At 45.4% G+C, this 14,639-nt stretch overlaps 1 protein-coding gene across 1 annotated transcript in view; it reads left to right on the top strand.

Moving 5' to 3' along the window:
• The window catches only part of CDH20 (cadherin 20), a 287,836-nt gene that overhangs the window by 251,328 nt on the left and 21,869 nt on the right, over nt 1-14,639 (top strand). The window contains exons 8-9 of the mRNA XM_086965411.1: nt 2,695-2,831; nt 4,726-4,847. Of these exons, the coding sequence (XP_086821537.1) occupies nt 2,695-2,831; nt 4,726-4,847 (259 nt within the window). The remainder of the gene's footprint in view (nt 1-2,694; nt 2,832-4,725; nt 4,848-14,639) is intronic.

The raw sequence follows: 14,639 nt of genomic DNA, 5'->3' as shown, positions 1-14,639 counted from the left end.
TTTATGTCAAAATGTAATACATTTCGTATACCAAATGGAAGATGCTAAAAAAGAATGATAAAATCAGAACCTTGTGTAAATATTGTATGCATGAAATGTTGGGAATATTTTAAAACAGGTTTTTAGACATAAAACTACAGTTAGACATAAAGATAATAAAATGAATTTAAAAATCATGCAATCATGTAATAAAGAGCCTTCAAAAACAATCCATCATTATATAGGAGAGTCTTGATAATCTTAGTCAAAGTATAAACTTGTTGCATAAAAAACGAAGCATGATATAACTTAAAATTAGAGAAACGTACATCACCTTCAGTCTTAGGTCGAATTAGTTTAGATATACGCAATACAGGCACATTTATTATTTCATGAGCCGCAAAGGCAGATTTTCCAATTAATAGGATGAAGAAACACTGGAGGCATGGTGATAATAGTCATTTTTCTATGAGGTCACCTTTAAAAGCATCTTGTGCGAGCAATAAACCTTTGCATGATTAAGGCTCGTAAAGAGGTGCCAAAATACTTTGGATTGATTTTCGTGCTATGCTGACTTTTGAAACTAATATGCCCACCGTCTAGGTTCCAAGAATCAATCTTAAGCATCTCCCTTTGATGGGGAGAGTATGTTGGATGTAATGCTATATATCATCTTCTCCCTGGTGTTGATTGTACGATGGCCCAGCAGGTAACCACTGCTCATTTGTCTATCTGTTGCTTTCCACCCTTCCATTTCCATTGCTTTATTGTTTACCTTTTTTATTAATATTCGCAAGCCCTGACACCTGCACACTGCTTCTTTTACTTTAGGGTGCACACTCATGTATTTATTAGTAATGTACAGTTCTAAATGGATGTCGGCCTTGTTGGATGAGTAGACAGCCTTCAGTGCATCACAATGTATGCACCTGCATCCGCACAAATTGCAGCTATCTTCAATTAGTGAATTTTGCCATTTTTATTTACCATTCCAACATGACCGATTGCCATTTTAAAAATCTAAATCAACACAATATATATGTATGCACAGAAGTGCCTGTACACAACCATTAGGTCAGTATTCACCTTTTAAAATCGAGGCTATTGGCTTTTCCAATGCTTGCTTAAAGAGACAAAACTCAAGTTACACACAACTTTGTGTTAAAAGTAACACACACCTCTTTTATTACCTCTGTGTCCACTGTAAAGTAGATTTGTTGTCTGTATTGTGATTCCATAGCCTTCTGTATGCACACAGCTCTTTGCTGGCTTTTTTAGGGCGTGAAGGGCTGTATTGGGAGTCAAAGATTTCTGAAACCTGAAGCAAACAGCAAGTACTGTCCACCAGATGTCAACCCCTCAATATCTCATTTATTTACTTCAACATATAATGCTACCTCACCCACCCTCTATCTGTCAACACAATGCTTGTCCCACAGGCAAACCGCAGGGCATGCCCTGGGATGGGGTTTTTGACGCATACTTTACCCATTCATCCTGCTTTTCATCTCAATGTATGCCAAGGCACTCGGCAGCCCAGCATTAGTTAAAATTTGGGCTCCCGGTTTTATGGTATTTATTTTTTAACATTTCTGTCTTTATTTATCAATATATATTTTTGGCCATCTAATCGGTATTTATCCATATTTATTTTGTATTTTGAGAATAAATTGTGTGATAAGTATCTTTCCACATTTTTTTAACTGCTAAACATGCACTCTTACTTTGATGTCTGTTTAGCAGCCCAATATAGCAAAATATTACACCGACAAGTACATAATACAGCATTACACTATAATTGTATGTTAATTTATACCTGTATTTGGGGAGATCTCAACCTGTGTTTTTTAACTCCCCATGCTGTCTATATGTTGTCCGAGAATTCACGAAAGACAGCATGGAGAGTCAAGTTCAAGAAGCACAACTTTCAGTATTTTTCCCCTTTTAAAAATAAATACAGACAGGAAAAATATCGTTTTCTGTCTGTATTTGTTGTAAAAATCTGTAAAAACGGAAAACTGGAAGCCTTAGTTATAATTCGATGACCATGCTCCTTAGTGAATGTTTAGTGATCAAAGTAGAGAAACATAAAAAGACTACAGTTTCCTATTTCCTTCATCAGACAACTGGTCCCACCATCCCCTTTTCGGCTGTAAGTGTTAAACTTTACCTGCTTACTTAATGAATGAAAGGTGGAAATGAGAATGAAGGTTTTATAAAAGAGGCAAAAGTGAAGACAGCAAAAGAGTTTGGTCGAAATCATAAATACGAAATATTTGTTTGGCTTCATTATGAATGGTACCGGTTCTTTACTAAGAAACTCAAGCAAAGACAAAAATAACATGAGAACTGGTTATGCATGGGAGCTAAACAACGAGGGGATGATGCAGGAGTCATTATTACTGTTCGTATATTGTTTAATGCATATTTGTAACTATGTTACAGTCTTTTATTGTGTATTTATGTGTTCTTTTATTTCCTTAACAGGTCGAATAAAGATGTCTTGAATTGAATTGATAGCACGTGTAGTAATGCGTAATTACAATATCTGAGGAGTTAATCTCACAAAGACTCTAATTTACCACTTAATGAATCCTTTTGTTCAATACCCTATATATGCTGGGTACCAAGAACAAGTTATTTGCATTAAAGTGCTCTGACCTTTTGTTTGGTGACAATGTTTCCCTAATTCAACATGCTATGTTATCGCTGCAGGTACTCCATCGACAGAAGCAGTGACCCTGGAAGATTCTTCTATGTTGACATAAAAACAGGAGCCCTGATGACCGCGCGGCCACTTGACCGAGAAGACGCGGCTTGGCACAATATTACGATCTTAGCCATGGAGATGAGTGAGTGTGGGATCCAGATGCAAATGCTTGAATAAATGCCCAAGGACAGATTTACATATATTTGATGCAAGGTAGAGCAGCCACCAAACTTAAGCCGCATTGTGTCAACGGGAGAGAGCAGAACAATGGCATATATGTTAAGATATTGCATTGTTTCTCTGTTCCCCTGCGTTGCTGCAGTTTAGGCAGCCTTAGGTGATGCCGATGCTCCCGCACCATAGTGCAAGGGTATGTGCTTGATGTCTAGCATAGATTTTGTACAGTAAGAATAACCTTCCTGCATAAAACACAATGCATAGACATAGTTTAAATCTTTTCCATGTTTGCATATGTGCTAAACATTACAGCTCACATATAAAGTTGGAAAAGTTTACAGAAAAGAAAACTCTTCTCCTCGAGGATGTGTACATATTTGTTGCCAACCCCTGTCTCCCTTACTTAGTATGTAGGGCTTTGCATAAAAAACCATACGTAGTTGAATGGAAACACCCATCTACCACCCATGAGAAGCCCCCTTGACTCAAAGTAGCGCAAAGTAAGGAAAAGCACCACTCTTGGGTCCTTTAAGGTGACTTTTGAGCGCAAATCAGGATTTGGGCTGATAAGTAATCCCAATTCAAGCAGTTGTGCCTGATTAGTGTCACTTTTTTGTGATATTGCATCAGCACAAAGACTTGATAAATCTGGCCCCTCGTCTTTTACCATAATACTTACGTACTATTTGGTATCAATTGTACGCCTGGGCTTAGTTTGCGGGGTTCTGCTAAGTGGAACTCCGCGAAGTGACCAAAAAACTCTGGCGCGCTATGCCTTTCACTTTGATTTACAAAGCCTGGTGTTTGTCCTGTGCCGTAAAATCACCACAAATGGCACCATGACAGCGCAAGAGGGCATTGCTTCTTTTCTTGCCGCTCAAGTAGATTTTCTACCCAAGCAGCAGCTTTCCCTAGGCGAACGGAAGGTTTCTCAGCGTGAGCGACCACGACCATCCGCGACCGCCCACCTTGAGAAATCTTGCTGGAAGGTGGATTTTCCTTCGTTGCTCTCACCAACTTGATGTTGGCAAGCAAGGAAAACGCAGGGAACACTCCCTGCGTGTTCTAGGGAGTGTGAAAAACTCTGCGAACAGAGCGGAGTTCACCTCCCAGGCCTGACCAATAGGTTCTAAACTGTCCCAGAAGTATCAGAAAAGGCATCTGAGCTCATAGTAATACAGTACTTTGCACAGATTAATTTAATTATGATCAGGTAAAGAAGTCAAGATCACAATTTTGGTGCCAAGGCGCTACCGGCTAAAAGGTAGTACATATACCATGTCTCGTGGCATGTGATGGCCAGACAACACTTTTTACCATTTCTTCGATATGGAAGCAAGGTGATTTCTTAAAACTAGAATGCCTGGCAATGTTTAGTGATCTTTTTTCACAGTTATATTCCATCTAATCTCAGCCGCCCATGAGTTCAGGGACAGCTACGTCATCCTCACTGCATTGCAATCTCCTGTTCCCATAAACAAACCGTCCTTGAAGTATAATTCAGATAAAATTGTTATTGCAAGAACAAAGCCCCGGAAAAAGATGTTTCAAGAAACCATGTTTCAGCTGCGTAACATGCAATCAATTTCTTTTTGAAGTAACTATCACCTTCAAAAATCTATTCTCCAGAGCAACTACAAGCTCAGGCACCTAGCGTCTAGGGCTGAATGTTAAGTGCTGTTTATTTACCGTCACATGTATAAAGTCATGAATTAAAATGTGTAAAGCATTTACAAAAAGAGATAGATCGCGGTCTGATTGTGCAAGCCATTTTTCATTGTATTCTGCGGCACGGAGACAGCACAATTTTTTTCTGGTGAAATTGCTCGTGTCTCACTTTTGTTTGTTCTTTCTTTTAGACAATCCCACGCAGATTGGAACAGCTCCCGTCACGGTGAAAGTCCTGGACGTCAACGACAATGCTCCAGAGTTTACTCGCTTCTACGACACCTATGTCTGTGAAAACGCAAAATCGGGACAGGTGAGACGTCCTTATAATTCATGCCATTTTGTGATTCTACTCTGCTATGATATCCCACATAAAGAGAGGCAACACGGCCAGTGGATACTTTTTTTAACCAAATTAAGAGCTATGGTGAATGGGATAGCGCACTTCCTTTGACTGCGATGACATCACAGGAAGTTGCATCACCTCTGACCTTGCTGCTCGGCCCTTCCGGCCTCTGCATTTTAATGAACAGTAATTGTAAGACACACAAACAACCCGCTGCTAAATCTAGCAAAACCTAAAGTTGTGCTTGCTTTAAACTCACCAGATGTATGTTGGATCACTAAGTAGTTTCTAGGTCTGTTGTTGGACGTGGCCCTCTTTGCAGAGTCACCTCCAATCCTTTTGCCTTCACCCCTCCTTTTTTTAACCCATTTGTGTTAGGTTTTATTACTCTGTGCACTTTAAGTGATCGAAGAGATGTATTCACCAGTCTTGGTGATAGCATTTCCGGGCACACACAATTTCCTGGCTCTTGGTCACTGCACTTCCTGTGTGTATGCCTCTCCTAGCACTAGACATCTGTACAGAGAATTCAAGAGACCACCATGAGCTGACATGTGACCGAAGGCGTATGCTTCCGGATGCACTTGCACAGATGCTTTGAATTTAGCAGGATATTCCTTTACCATGTCCACCACTGAAACAACTGCAGAAACAATTTATACTGTTAATTATTTTTGAAAACCCATACACTACTGCAAACATGGCAGAAGAAATAATGAAATATTGTTCTTAGTGAGCTTTCAGCTCACTGAGCAATCCTCCAGTGTGGATAGTGGACTTGCAGTGTGGCACCCATAAAGCAGAGGGAGCCACTATAAAGAGAAAAAAAAAAGAATTGGAAATTCAATCGGTTTCGCATTCTTTTGTGTTAGAGCTGTTGGAATTGTAAATTGCAATGTCTTTTACCTATGTGTTTTCGAATGTATGTATGTGGTGTGTAGTGGAATTATGTGGATTGGATTAGTTAGTTGTGGAATTGTGTGGTGAGGAATTATGTGGCGGCCTGTCGTAACATTTTAACCATCAGCACTTTCAGGCCAGGATTCGGATACCTAAAATGGGAACTACAAATCCCAGGATGCAATATGCAGTTAAGTTAGAAGTGACCAATGGAATCACTCACAAGGAAGCTCGAAGGAACTACACAGCCGTGCCGTAAAGATAAGCAAAAGGACACGCCTCGCGATCAGTGGTCATTATAAAGCCAAAACCACAGCAGTGGTGCACATCTTATTTTGAGCAAGAGAGGATGGTGTCTGGGGAGTGTCTGAAACATTACTGAGAAATCATAGTAGCTGAGGCACAAATTATATGACTGCATTACAAGGGAAATGGGGGTACCATAAATACTGAAGTTCATTAATTCCTCAGCACTATAAAGCAAGTGCGTACTTAATGAGCCTTTAGTGATGGAATACACTTAGGGATGATACTTGTATTTTATCAACTCTAAAGTACATCTACAACCCCCATGCGCACAGAACTGAAAGTAGGGGATGCTATTTAATGTGCAATTAGTACTCAAATGCAAGCACTACGGGGCAGATTTACAAGCCCCTTGCGCCACTTTTGTGTCATTTTTAACGAGGTAAAAGTGATGCAAAAGTGGCGCAAGGGGTTTGTAAATCTACCCTTACATCTTTATGTGTGATCAGTCCTGGGACCATATATACTTCCCTTAATGTCAGAATTAAATATAGGCGTGGTCCCTTAATCTGGCATCAATGCTCAAAGGAGGGTACTGTCCCTACTTGTGTGCCATCACAACTGAAGGCCATATACAGTCCTTAGTTAGGGTTTTGTATATGCAAGAGCTGTTGGTTGTTCTGCATCAATACTTAAAATGTAGGTGCTACCGCCATGCTGTACTCTCAGCCCTGAAGGTAGGTCTACTCCTTTAATATTCTATCAGACCAGAAATGCAGGAGGTGCTCCCTTGAACAGCCCGGTGCAGATAGAGTGACCCAATGTTGCATCAACACTGAAGTGCAAGTACAGTTCACAAGTGCAAAAGGATACCATGGCGAAGAGGCAAGCTGTGTTATTTTCTGATTAGAAAAATAAGATCTTTTATTTTTCACTTGTTGAAGTCGTAACCCTCCCTGGATGAAAGCCCCACTCTAGAGATAAAATAGGTACTTCATAATCAGTCAGTCAGTCAGTCAGTCAAAGTACTTTATTTCGGTAACATACCATAAAAAGGCCATACATACACAATACGTTTAACACAGTAGCAATGGATAAAACAAGTAAAACCGTGTATTAAAAAACACATACAAACAGTTCCTGCAAATATTAAAAGACATCGGGTATTAAACCAAAATATCGGTATATAAAATATCTAAAATTGGATAAAAGGTGTGGCACCTCCTGAAAGTAGCCCTTAGTGCGAAATATGTACTTCTTAATCTAGAGTTGCCCTTTGACTGTCTGGCACTTAATCCCTTGGTCTTTAGTGAAAGGAGATGTAATAACGCTGCTCTGCAGTGAATTTCCTGCATGTCTGTACATCTAACCAGAAAAGGGTGCCTGATAGAAGGGTATAGAAATATAAAGAATTTCACATGCAGGAGGCATGAGAGAAGACCGAGACAGCCGACCCTTCAAAGGGCATTTATCTCCTTCTGTGATTGCTTTTTATCCACAGAGGAGGAAGATGTCTTTGGACAAGGACAGACAACCGCCTCCACTTTCGAAAATGAAACTCTGCCTTTTTGATCCCCCACAAAAGCCCTTGGTGGTAAACAGTGGTCACCCAACCACGTTTCTGATATTAGGAGAAGGTGCTTCGCTTTCCTGCATTGTATTAACAGGCAGTAGGTGCCGTTCTGAAACTACACATGAATGAGAAGGAAAATAATTATAAAAGAGAAGCATTTGTGGGCACACAAGAAAGAAAATCAGCATTTTGGATGACTGCAAAGGCAAAGGTGTCATGGTCACAGATTAGACGAGATGTCAGTGACGGAGCTGGCAAAAACTCCCTGCTCTCTCTTTTTATAGGTTGTCACTGATATCTCCACCGTACTGTACCTCTTGACAGCCCGAAAGCTTCCTGGTTGTTTGTTTTAACACAATAGGATCTGCACTGTTACTGTGGAAGGGGGCGGTCAAGCGTGATGGAGGAGAGGTGCCTACTGCTGTTTGTTGCTGTGCACGCCGTGCACCTAAGGTAAGGAAGGGCACTGGCTGGCTCACTTCAGGGATAGAGTCCAGGCTCACACACCGATCTCTTCAGAAATAGAGTCCAGGCTCAAATGCTGATCACTTCAGGGATAGAGTCCTTGCTCACATGCCGATCACTTCAGGTATAGAGTCCAGGCTTGCCCGTAGATCACTTCAGGGATAGAGTCCAGGCTCGCACGCCGATCACTTCAGGGATAGAGTCCAGGCTTGCACACCAATCACTTCAGGGATAGAGACAAGGCTCAAATGCCGATCACTTCGGGGATAGAGTCCTAGCTCACATGCCGATCACTTCAGGGATAGAGTCCAGGCTCACATGCCGATCACTTCAGGGATAGAGTCCAGGCTCATATGCCGATCACTTCAGGGATAGAGTCCAGTTTTGCAAGCCAATCACTTCAGGGATAGAGCCCAGGCTCCAATGTTGATCACTTCAGGGATAGAGTCCTGGCTCACATGCCGATCACTTTAGGGATAGAGTCCTGGCTCACATGCCGATCACTTCAGGGATAGAGTCCAGGCTTGCACGCCGTTCACTTCAGGGATAGAGTCCTGGCTCACATGCCGATCACTTCAGGGATAGAGTCCTGGCTCACATGCCGATCACTTGTGGGATAGAGTCCAGGCTTGCACGCCGATCACTTCAGGGATAGAGTCCAGGCTCACATGCCGATCACTTCAGGGATAGAGTCCAGGCTCACATACCGATCACTTCAGGGATAGAGTCCAGTTTTGCAAGCCAATCACTTCAGGGATAGAGTCCAGGCTCCAATGCCGATCACTTCAGGGATAGAGTCCTGGCTCACATGCCGATCACTTCAGGGATAGAGTCCTGGCTCACATGCCGATCACTTGAGGGATAGAGTCCAGGCTTGCACGCCGATCACTTCAGGGATAGAGTCCAGGCTCACATGCCGATCACTTCAGGGATAGAGTCCAGGCTCACATGCCGATCACTTCAGGGATAGAGTCCAGGTTTGCAAGCCAATCACTTCAGGGATAGAGCCCAGGCTCCAATGTCGATCACTTCAGGGATAGAGTCCTGGCTCACATGCCGATCACTTCAGGGATAGAGTCCTGGCTCACATGCCGATCACTTGAGGGATAGAGTCCAGGCTTGCACGCCGATCACTTCAGGGATAGAGTCCAGGCTCACATGCCGATCACTTGAGGGATAGAGTCGTGGCTCACATGCCGATCACTTCAGGGATAGAGTCCAGGCTTGCACGGCAATCACTTCAGGGATAAAGTCCAGGCTCAAATGCCGATCACTTCATGGATAGAGTCCTGGCTCACATGCCGATCACTTCAGGGATAGAGTCCTGGCTCACATGCCGATCACTTCAGGGATAGAGTCCAGGCTTGCACGCCGATCACTTCAGGGATAGAGTCCAGGCTCACATGCTGATCACTTCAGGGATAGAGTCCTGGCTCTTCAGGGATAGAGTCCTGGCTCACATGCCGATCACTTCAGGGATAGAGCCCTGGCTGGCACCATCCCTCAGGAGAGTTGATGTGTTAGACATACCCCTTCTAGGATCTATACTGCTCCTAAGGCGACAGAACGGGGACTTTTGCGCACAGCAGTAAGTAACACTTTCAGAAACTACACACTTTTTCATTCCCGTAACTACCAGTGTCGGACAGTAACAGGACTCTGCCACTACTCATGAGGACTGCACATGAGTCAGTCCCTCGGCAGGCCTGAAAGAGCTATACAAAATGCAAGTTAATAGCGTAAAATACAATATTGTTTAATGAGGCGTCCCTTCCTCTTCACAAAAGTCTGCATCTATTTCGAGGCAGAACAAAGCACACTCTCTTACAAACTTATCCATTCAAATAACTTGATAAGCATGATGCAGAAAACAGGCATCACTCGAAGGGCTGCAGACACCCCTCAAAAAGCAGCTAAGCTGTTTGAGAATGGAGTGCGGCCCCCTCGCCCCTCCTGCACTGACCTCAAACTCCTTACACCAGGAACGGTGCGCGCTGCCAGTGCCAATTAACTTCCAGTGTGATTGCTGGCAGCTAAATGGGTTAGCCAAATGTTTGCGACAAAAGATGCATAAAAAATGATTACCTAACAAATATATTTTACATGTAAAACAGGTTTAGAAATGCAGTCTCTGCAAACTTTTTCCTCAATCACGTCCTAGGCCCCTGTGATGCTTAGATGAAGGAGTTTAGCGCAGTTTGTGGGAGGGGCGCAGCTGGGGCTGGGAAAAGCAGGGAATGCACAGAGTAGAGGTTGGTCTGTCCAGAGTTAAGAGAATGTGCTCCAAGTGCCCAAAGAATATGATACCTTTGTTGTGCCAGAGTTAATGAGATGTTGAAAGGGTCCACTGTAACCAAAACCGGTGGACTGTCCCGCTGCCTGCAATCCCAATAGAGTAGTGAATAACAAGCAAAAAAATAATATGACGATCCTCACTAAAATGATGGCAAGAATGCTGATAAACCCCAAAAATAAATATATATCCAGCAGGAAATGCGACTAGGCCTGGGCAAAGCACTACGCTATGCTCGCGAAGTTTGCGCAACTTCGCACTACGCGGACTGCACGTAGCACAGTGCGAACACGCGTAGCATTGTGCAGCGTTCATTTTTTGCTTGCTTGCAATCAGCAACATCAAGTTAACGATCAAGAGCGAGGGAAATAAACCTCCCTGCGAGATTCTCAACGCGGTGCGGTCTGGTTTCTCATTGTGAGTGGTCGCATATGCTCAAGACCACTCGCGATAAGAAATTACCAGCCCGCGTTGAGAAAGCTGCAGCTCGAGGAAAAATCTCCTCTAGCGGCAGAAAACTACAGCTCACACTGTGCAAGATGGCGTTTTCAATGATTGCACAGTGCCGGATGCTTGTCCGCACTGTGCAATCATTGAAAACGGCATCTTGCACAGTGCGAACATGCTACTACACAGTTCGCGTAGTGCTACGCGTAGCTCACGTAGTGCAAAGTGCACTTTGCGTAGCTTCGCGAAGCGCAACTTCGCAAACTACGCCCAGCCCTAACTGCGACGTTGAGATGACTAGGCGGAACCCTGAAGGCAATGGGGGAATGGCAAGGAATGACTCCTCCTGGGCGACAACCAAAAGAAACCATTCGTGAAATCGCCACGGGAGGAAGGAGCCACACAAATGAGGGACAGTTTAAGTAATAGACCAATTAGAAGCTAGCATTTCTGAATGCCGCAGCTAACACCCAATGGCAATGGGTGGGTTTACCAAAGCCCCACAGAGAGATACAATAGGTCAGAGCTAATGCTCGACCTAATTACTGACTCTAACCCGGCAAGTAAAAGGTCCTAAAGCGTTCAGTGCTACCGGATAGTACTGCATTTGGAAGCCTGAATGACATCTGGCCCATGGCAGCTTTCTCTCCCTAGGATACACATAGAAGCACTGACTAGAGGACATGGCCTTCAGAGATATCACCAACACTTCAGTCGTACATTTGTCACCATTAAGCATTCTTTCAGCCTTTTTTTGCAGATGCTAGTGGGTCCACATTCCAAAGGAAGGGTTCTGAAAACTGTTAAAGCACATAGACCAAACATACTATAAGCTGCGAACCAGGAAGTGACATAATCAATCAATCAATCAATCAGAGCATTTGTAAAGCACACTACTCACCCGTGAGGGTCTCAAGGCGCTGGTGGGGAGGGGTGCTGCTACTGCTCGAACAGCCAGGTCTTGAGTAGCCTCCTGAAGGATAGTAGGTCCTGGGTCTGCCGTAGGAGGCTGGGGAGAGTGTTCCAGGTCTTGGCGGCGAGGTGGGAGAACGATTAGCCACCTGTGGTCATTCTTCGGATGCAAGGGACGGTGGCGAGGGCGGCGGAGCAGAGCTGGCAGTTCGGGGTGTAGAAGGTGAGTCGTCTGTTGAGGTATGCCGGTCCAGTGTTGTGGAGTGCTTTGTGTGTGTGGGTGAGGAGATTTAATGTGATCCTCTTGTTGATGGGAAGCCAGTGCAGGTCCCTCAGGTGTGGTGTGATGTGGCTGCGGTGAGGGATGTTGAGGATCAGGCATGCAGAGGCGGTCTTTGTAGTCGTCTCAGGAGTTTAGCCGATGTTCCTGTGTAGAGGGCAATTCCGTAGTCTAACATGCTGCTGACGAGGGCCTGGGTGACCGTTCTTTTTGTTTCTGTGGGGAGCCACCTGTAGATCTTGCGAAGCATGTGGAGGGTGTTGAAGCAGGAGGACGAGACGGTGATGACTTGCTTGGTCATGGAGAGTGTTAAGTCGAGGATGAACCTGTTGCGTGTGTGGTCGGTGGGTGTTGGTGCTGCTTCCAGTGCGGTCAGCCACCAGTAGTCGTCCCAGGCTGAGGGGGTGGAGCCGAGGATGAGGACTTCCATCTTGTCCGAGTTCAGCTTTAGACGGCTCTTCTTCATCCACTCGAAGGTGGGATGTCGTTGGTGTTGGAACTGGGGTTGGAGAGTTCCTTCATGATGTTGGACAGCTCTTTGCTGTTGTGTACATTTTTGTCTAGGCGGTCTTTGAAGGAGGTCCTTTTGGCGGATCTGATGAGGTGGTGGTGTCTGCGGATTGTGTTCTTGTGGTCTGCGTGGCTTTCCGGTGTCTGTTTGCTGTGCCATTTCTTCTGTAATTTTTGGCAGGTTTGCTTGGAGGCCTGGAGGTCTGTGGTGAACCAGCTGGCTTTCTTGTTGGTGTGTCTGTGGAGGGTGTCATGATCGGGGCGAGAGTGTTGGCGCAGTCATCGATCCATCGTCTGAGGTTGCGGGCGGCGGTGTGGGGGTCGGTGGGTTCGGTGGGTAGCCTTCGGGCGAGGGTGGTGTTTAGCTGGTCTTCGCTGACTTTGCTCCAGCAGCATCGGGGGATCTGTTGAGTGCAGTGGTCCGTGGTGGGTTTCCAGAAGGAGAAATGGATGCAAGCTGTGGTCGGTCCAGTGGAGTTCGGTGGTGTGGCTGAAGGAGACGTGGAAGCTTGCGGAGAAGATGGGGTCAAGTGTGTGACCGGCAGAGTGGGTGGGTATTGTGACGAGCTGTCTGAGTCCGAGGTTGGCGAGGTTGTTCATCAAGGTGGTGGAGTTGGTGTTGTTGTTGTTCTCGAGGTGGAAGTTCAGTTCCCCAAGGAGGATGTAGTCTGTGTAGGCGAGGGCGTGCGTACTGACGAAGTCGGCGATGGAGTCGATGAACTGTGGCCGTGTTCCAGGGGTCTGTAGACGAGGGTTCCTCTGAGGGTGGTGTTGGGATCAATGTGGATCTGGAAGTGCAGGTGTTCAGCGGGGCTGAGGGTGTCATCGGTGCTGGTTGAGACTCTGAGAGTGTTCTCGTGGACGATGGCGATTCCTCCTCTTGTTCCATTGGTGCGGTCCCTGCGGGTGATCTTGTAGCCTTCAGGGATGGCTATGGCAATGTTGGGTGCTGAGGAGGGGTTCATGAAGGTCTCTGTCAGGAAGGTGGAGTTGAGTAGGTCGCAGAGTTCGACGGCGTTGGCGGGCGGAGTGGGTGTTGAGTAAAATGCATCTGAGGTGGCTGTGTCTTTTATCAGTGGGTGGATTGGCAGATCGGATGCTGTTGAAGCTGCAGTTCCGGCAGGAGAAGGGTCCTTGTGTGCATTTTGGGGTGGCAAGGAAGCAGGTGTGTGATTGTCCGGTGTTGAGTGCGTGGAGGGTGCTGGCATCGTAGCGGAGACCAGCGTCATGGTGTTCTGGGGCCAGGGGGTCATGCGCTGGGCACAGTCCAGGCACTGACGGGCGCTGATGTGCTTGCCTTAGGCGCGCCTTCGGTGCAGCCACCATATAAGTGGAGGTGGGAGGGAGGAGCAGCTGGGAGGTGGGAGCAGGGTGGCGAATGGGCAAGCCGGGGGCGGGGCCGCAGGGGATGCAGCAACAGGAAAGATGACCAGGCGGGATACAGAAGGCAAAAAGGGGGGAACCACAATAAAATAACAGTGCAGGGAATGGGTAAATAGAGCAGAGAGGCAAAACCCCATAAAAAAATGCAGGAACAGAGGCACAACAAATTAAGGCAGTAAGGCTGCTAGGAGAGCGGGCCGCAAACTCACAACAGCATCGGCAGCGAGCTGGAAGACACAGACACACAGGTGGTGCTGTGCGGCGTGGAGAGCGGCCTAACCTGAAAACAAGGTCAAGGGCTTGGAAATGTAATTGGTCTTTCACCTACGTGTTATGGAATGTATGTATGTGGTGAGTAGTGGAATTATGTGTGTTGGATTGAATTAGTTAGTTGTGTAATTATGTGGCATGAAATTGTTTGATGTGGCATTGATTTGATTTGTGTAATGGAAATATGTGGCATGGTATGCTTTGGAAGTATATGGATAGTAAATATGGTATTGAGTGTACTGGAATTATGTGGAGTGGGATTGTGTAGCATAAAGTAAAGCAGAGTGGCGTGAAGCAGAGTGACTGGAGTAAAGCAGTGTTATGGTGAGTAAAGCAGAGTGGAGTGGAGTAAAGCAGAGTGGCTTTGAGCAGACTAGAGTGGAGTAAAGCAGAGTAGAGTGGAGTAAAGCAGAACGAAGTAAAGCAGAGTGGCACTGAGCAGAGTAGCATGGAGTAAAGCAGAGTGGCATGGAGTAAAGC

This window comes from Lissotriton vulgaris, chromosome 4_1, assembly GCF_964263255.1.
Source record: "Lissotriton vulgaris chromosome 4_1, aLisVul1.2, whole genome shotgun sequence".
NCBI classification, from domain to species: Eukaryota; Metazoa; Chordata; class Amphibia; order Caudata; family Salamandridae; genus Lissotriton; species Lissotriton vulgaris.
This window is presented reverse-complemented; position numbering and strand designations above follow the sequence as displayed.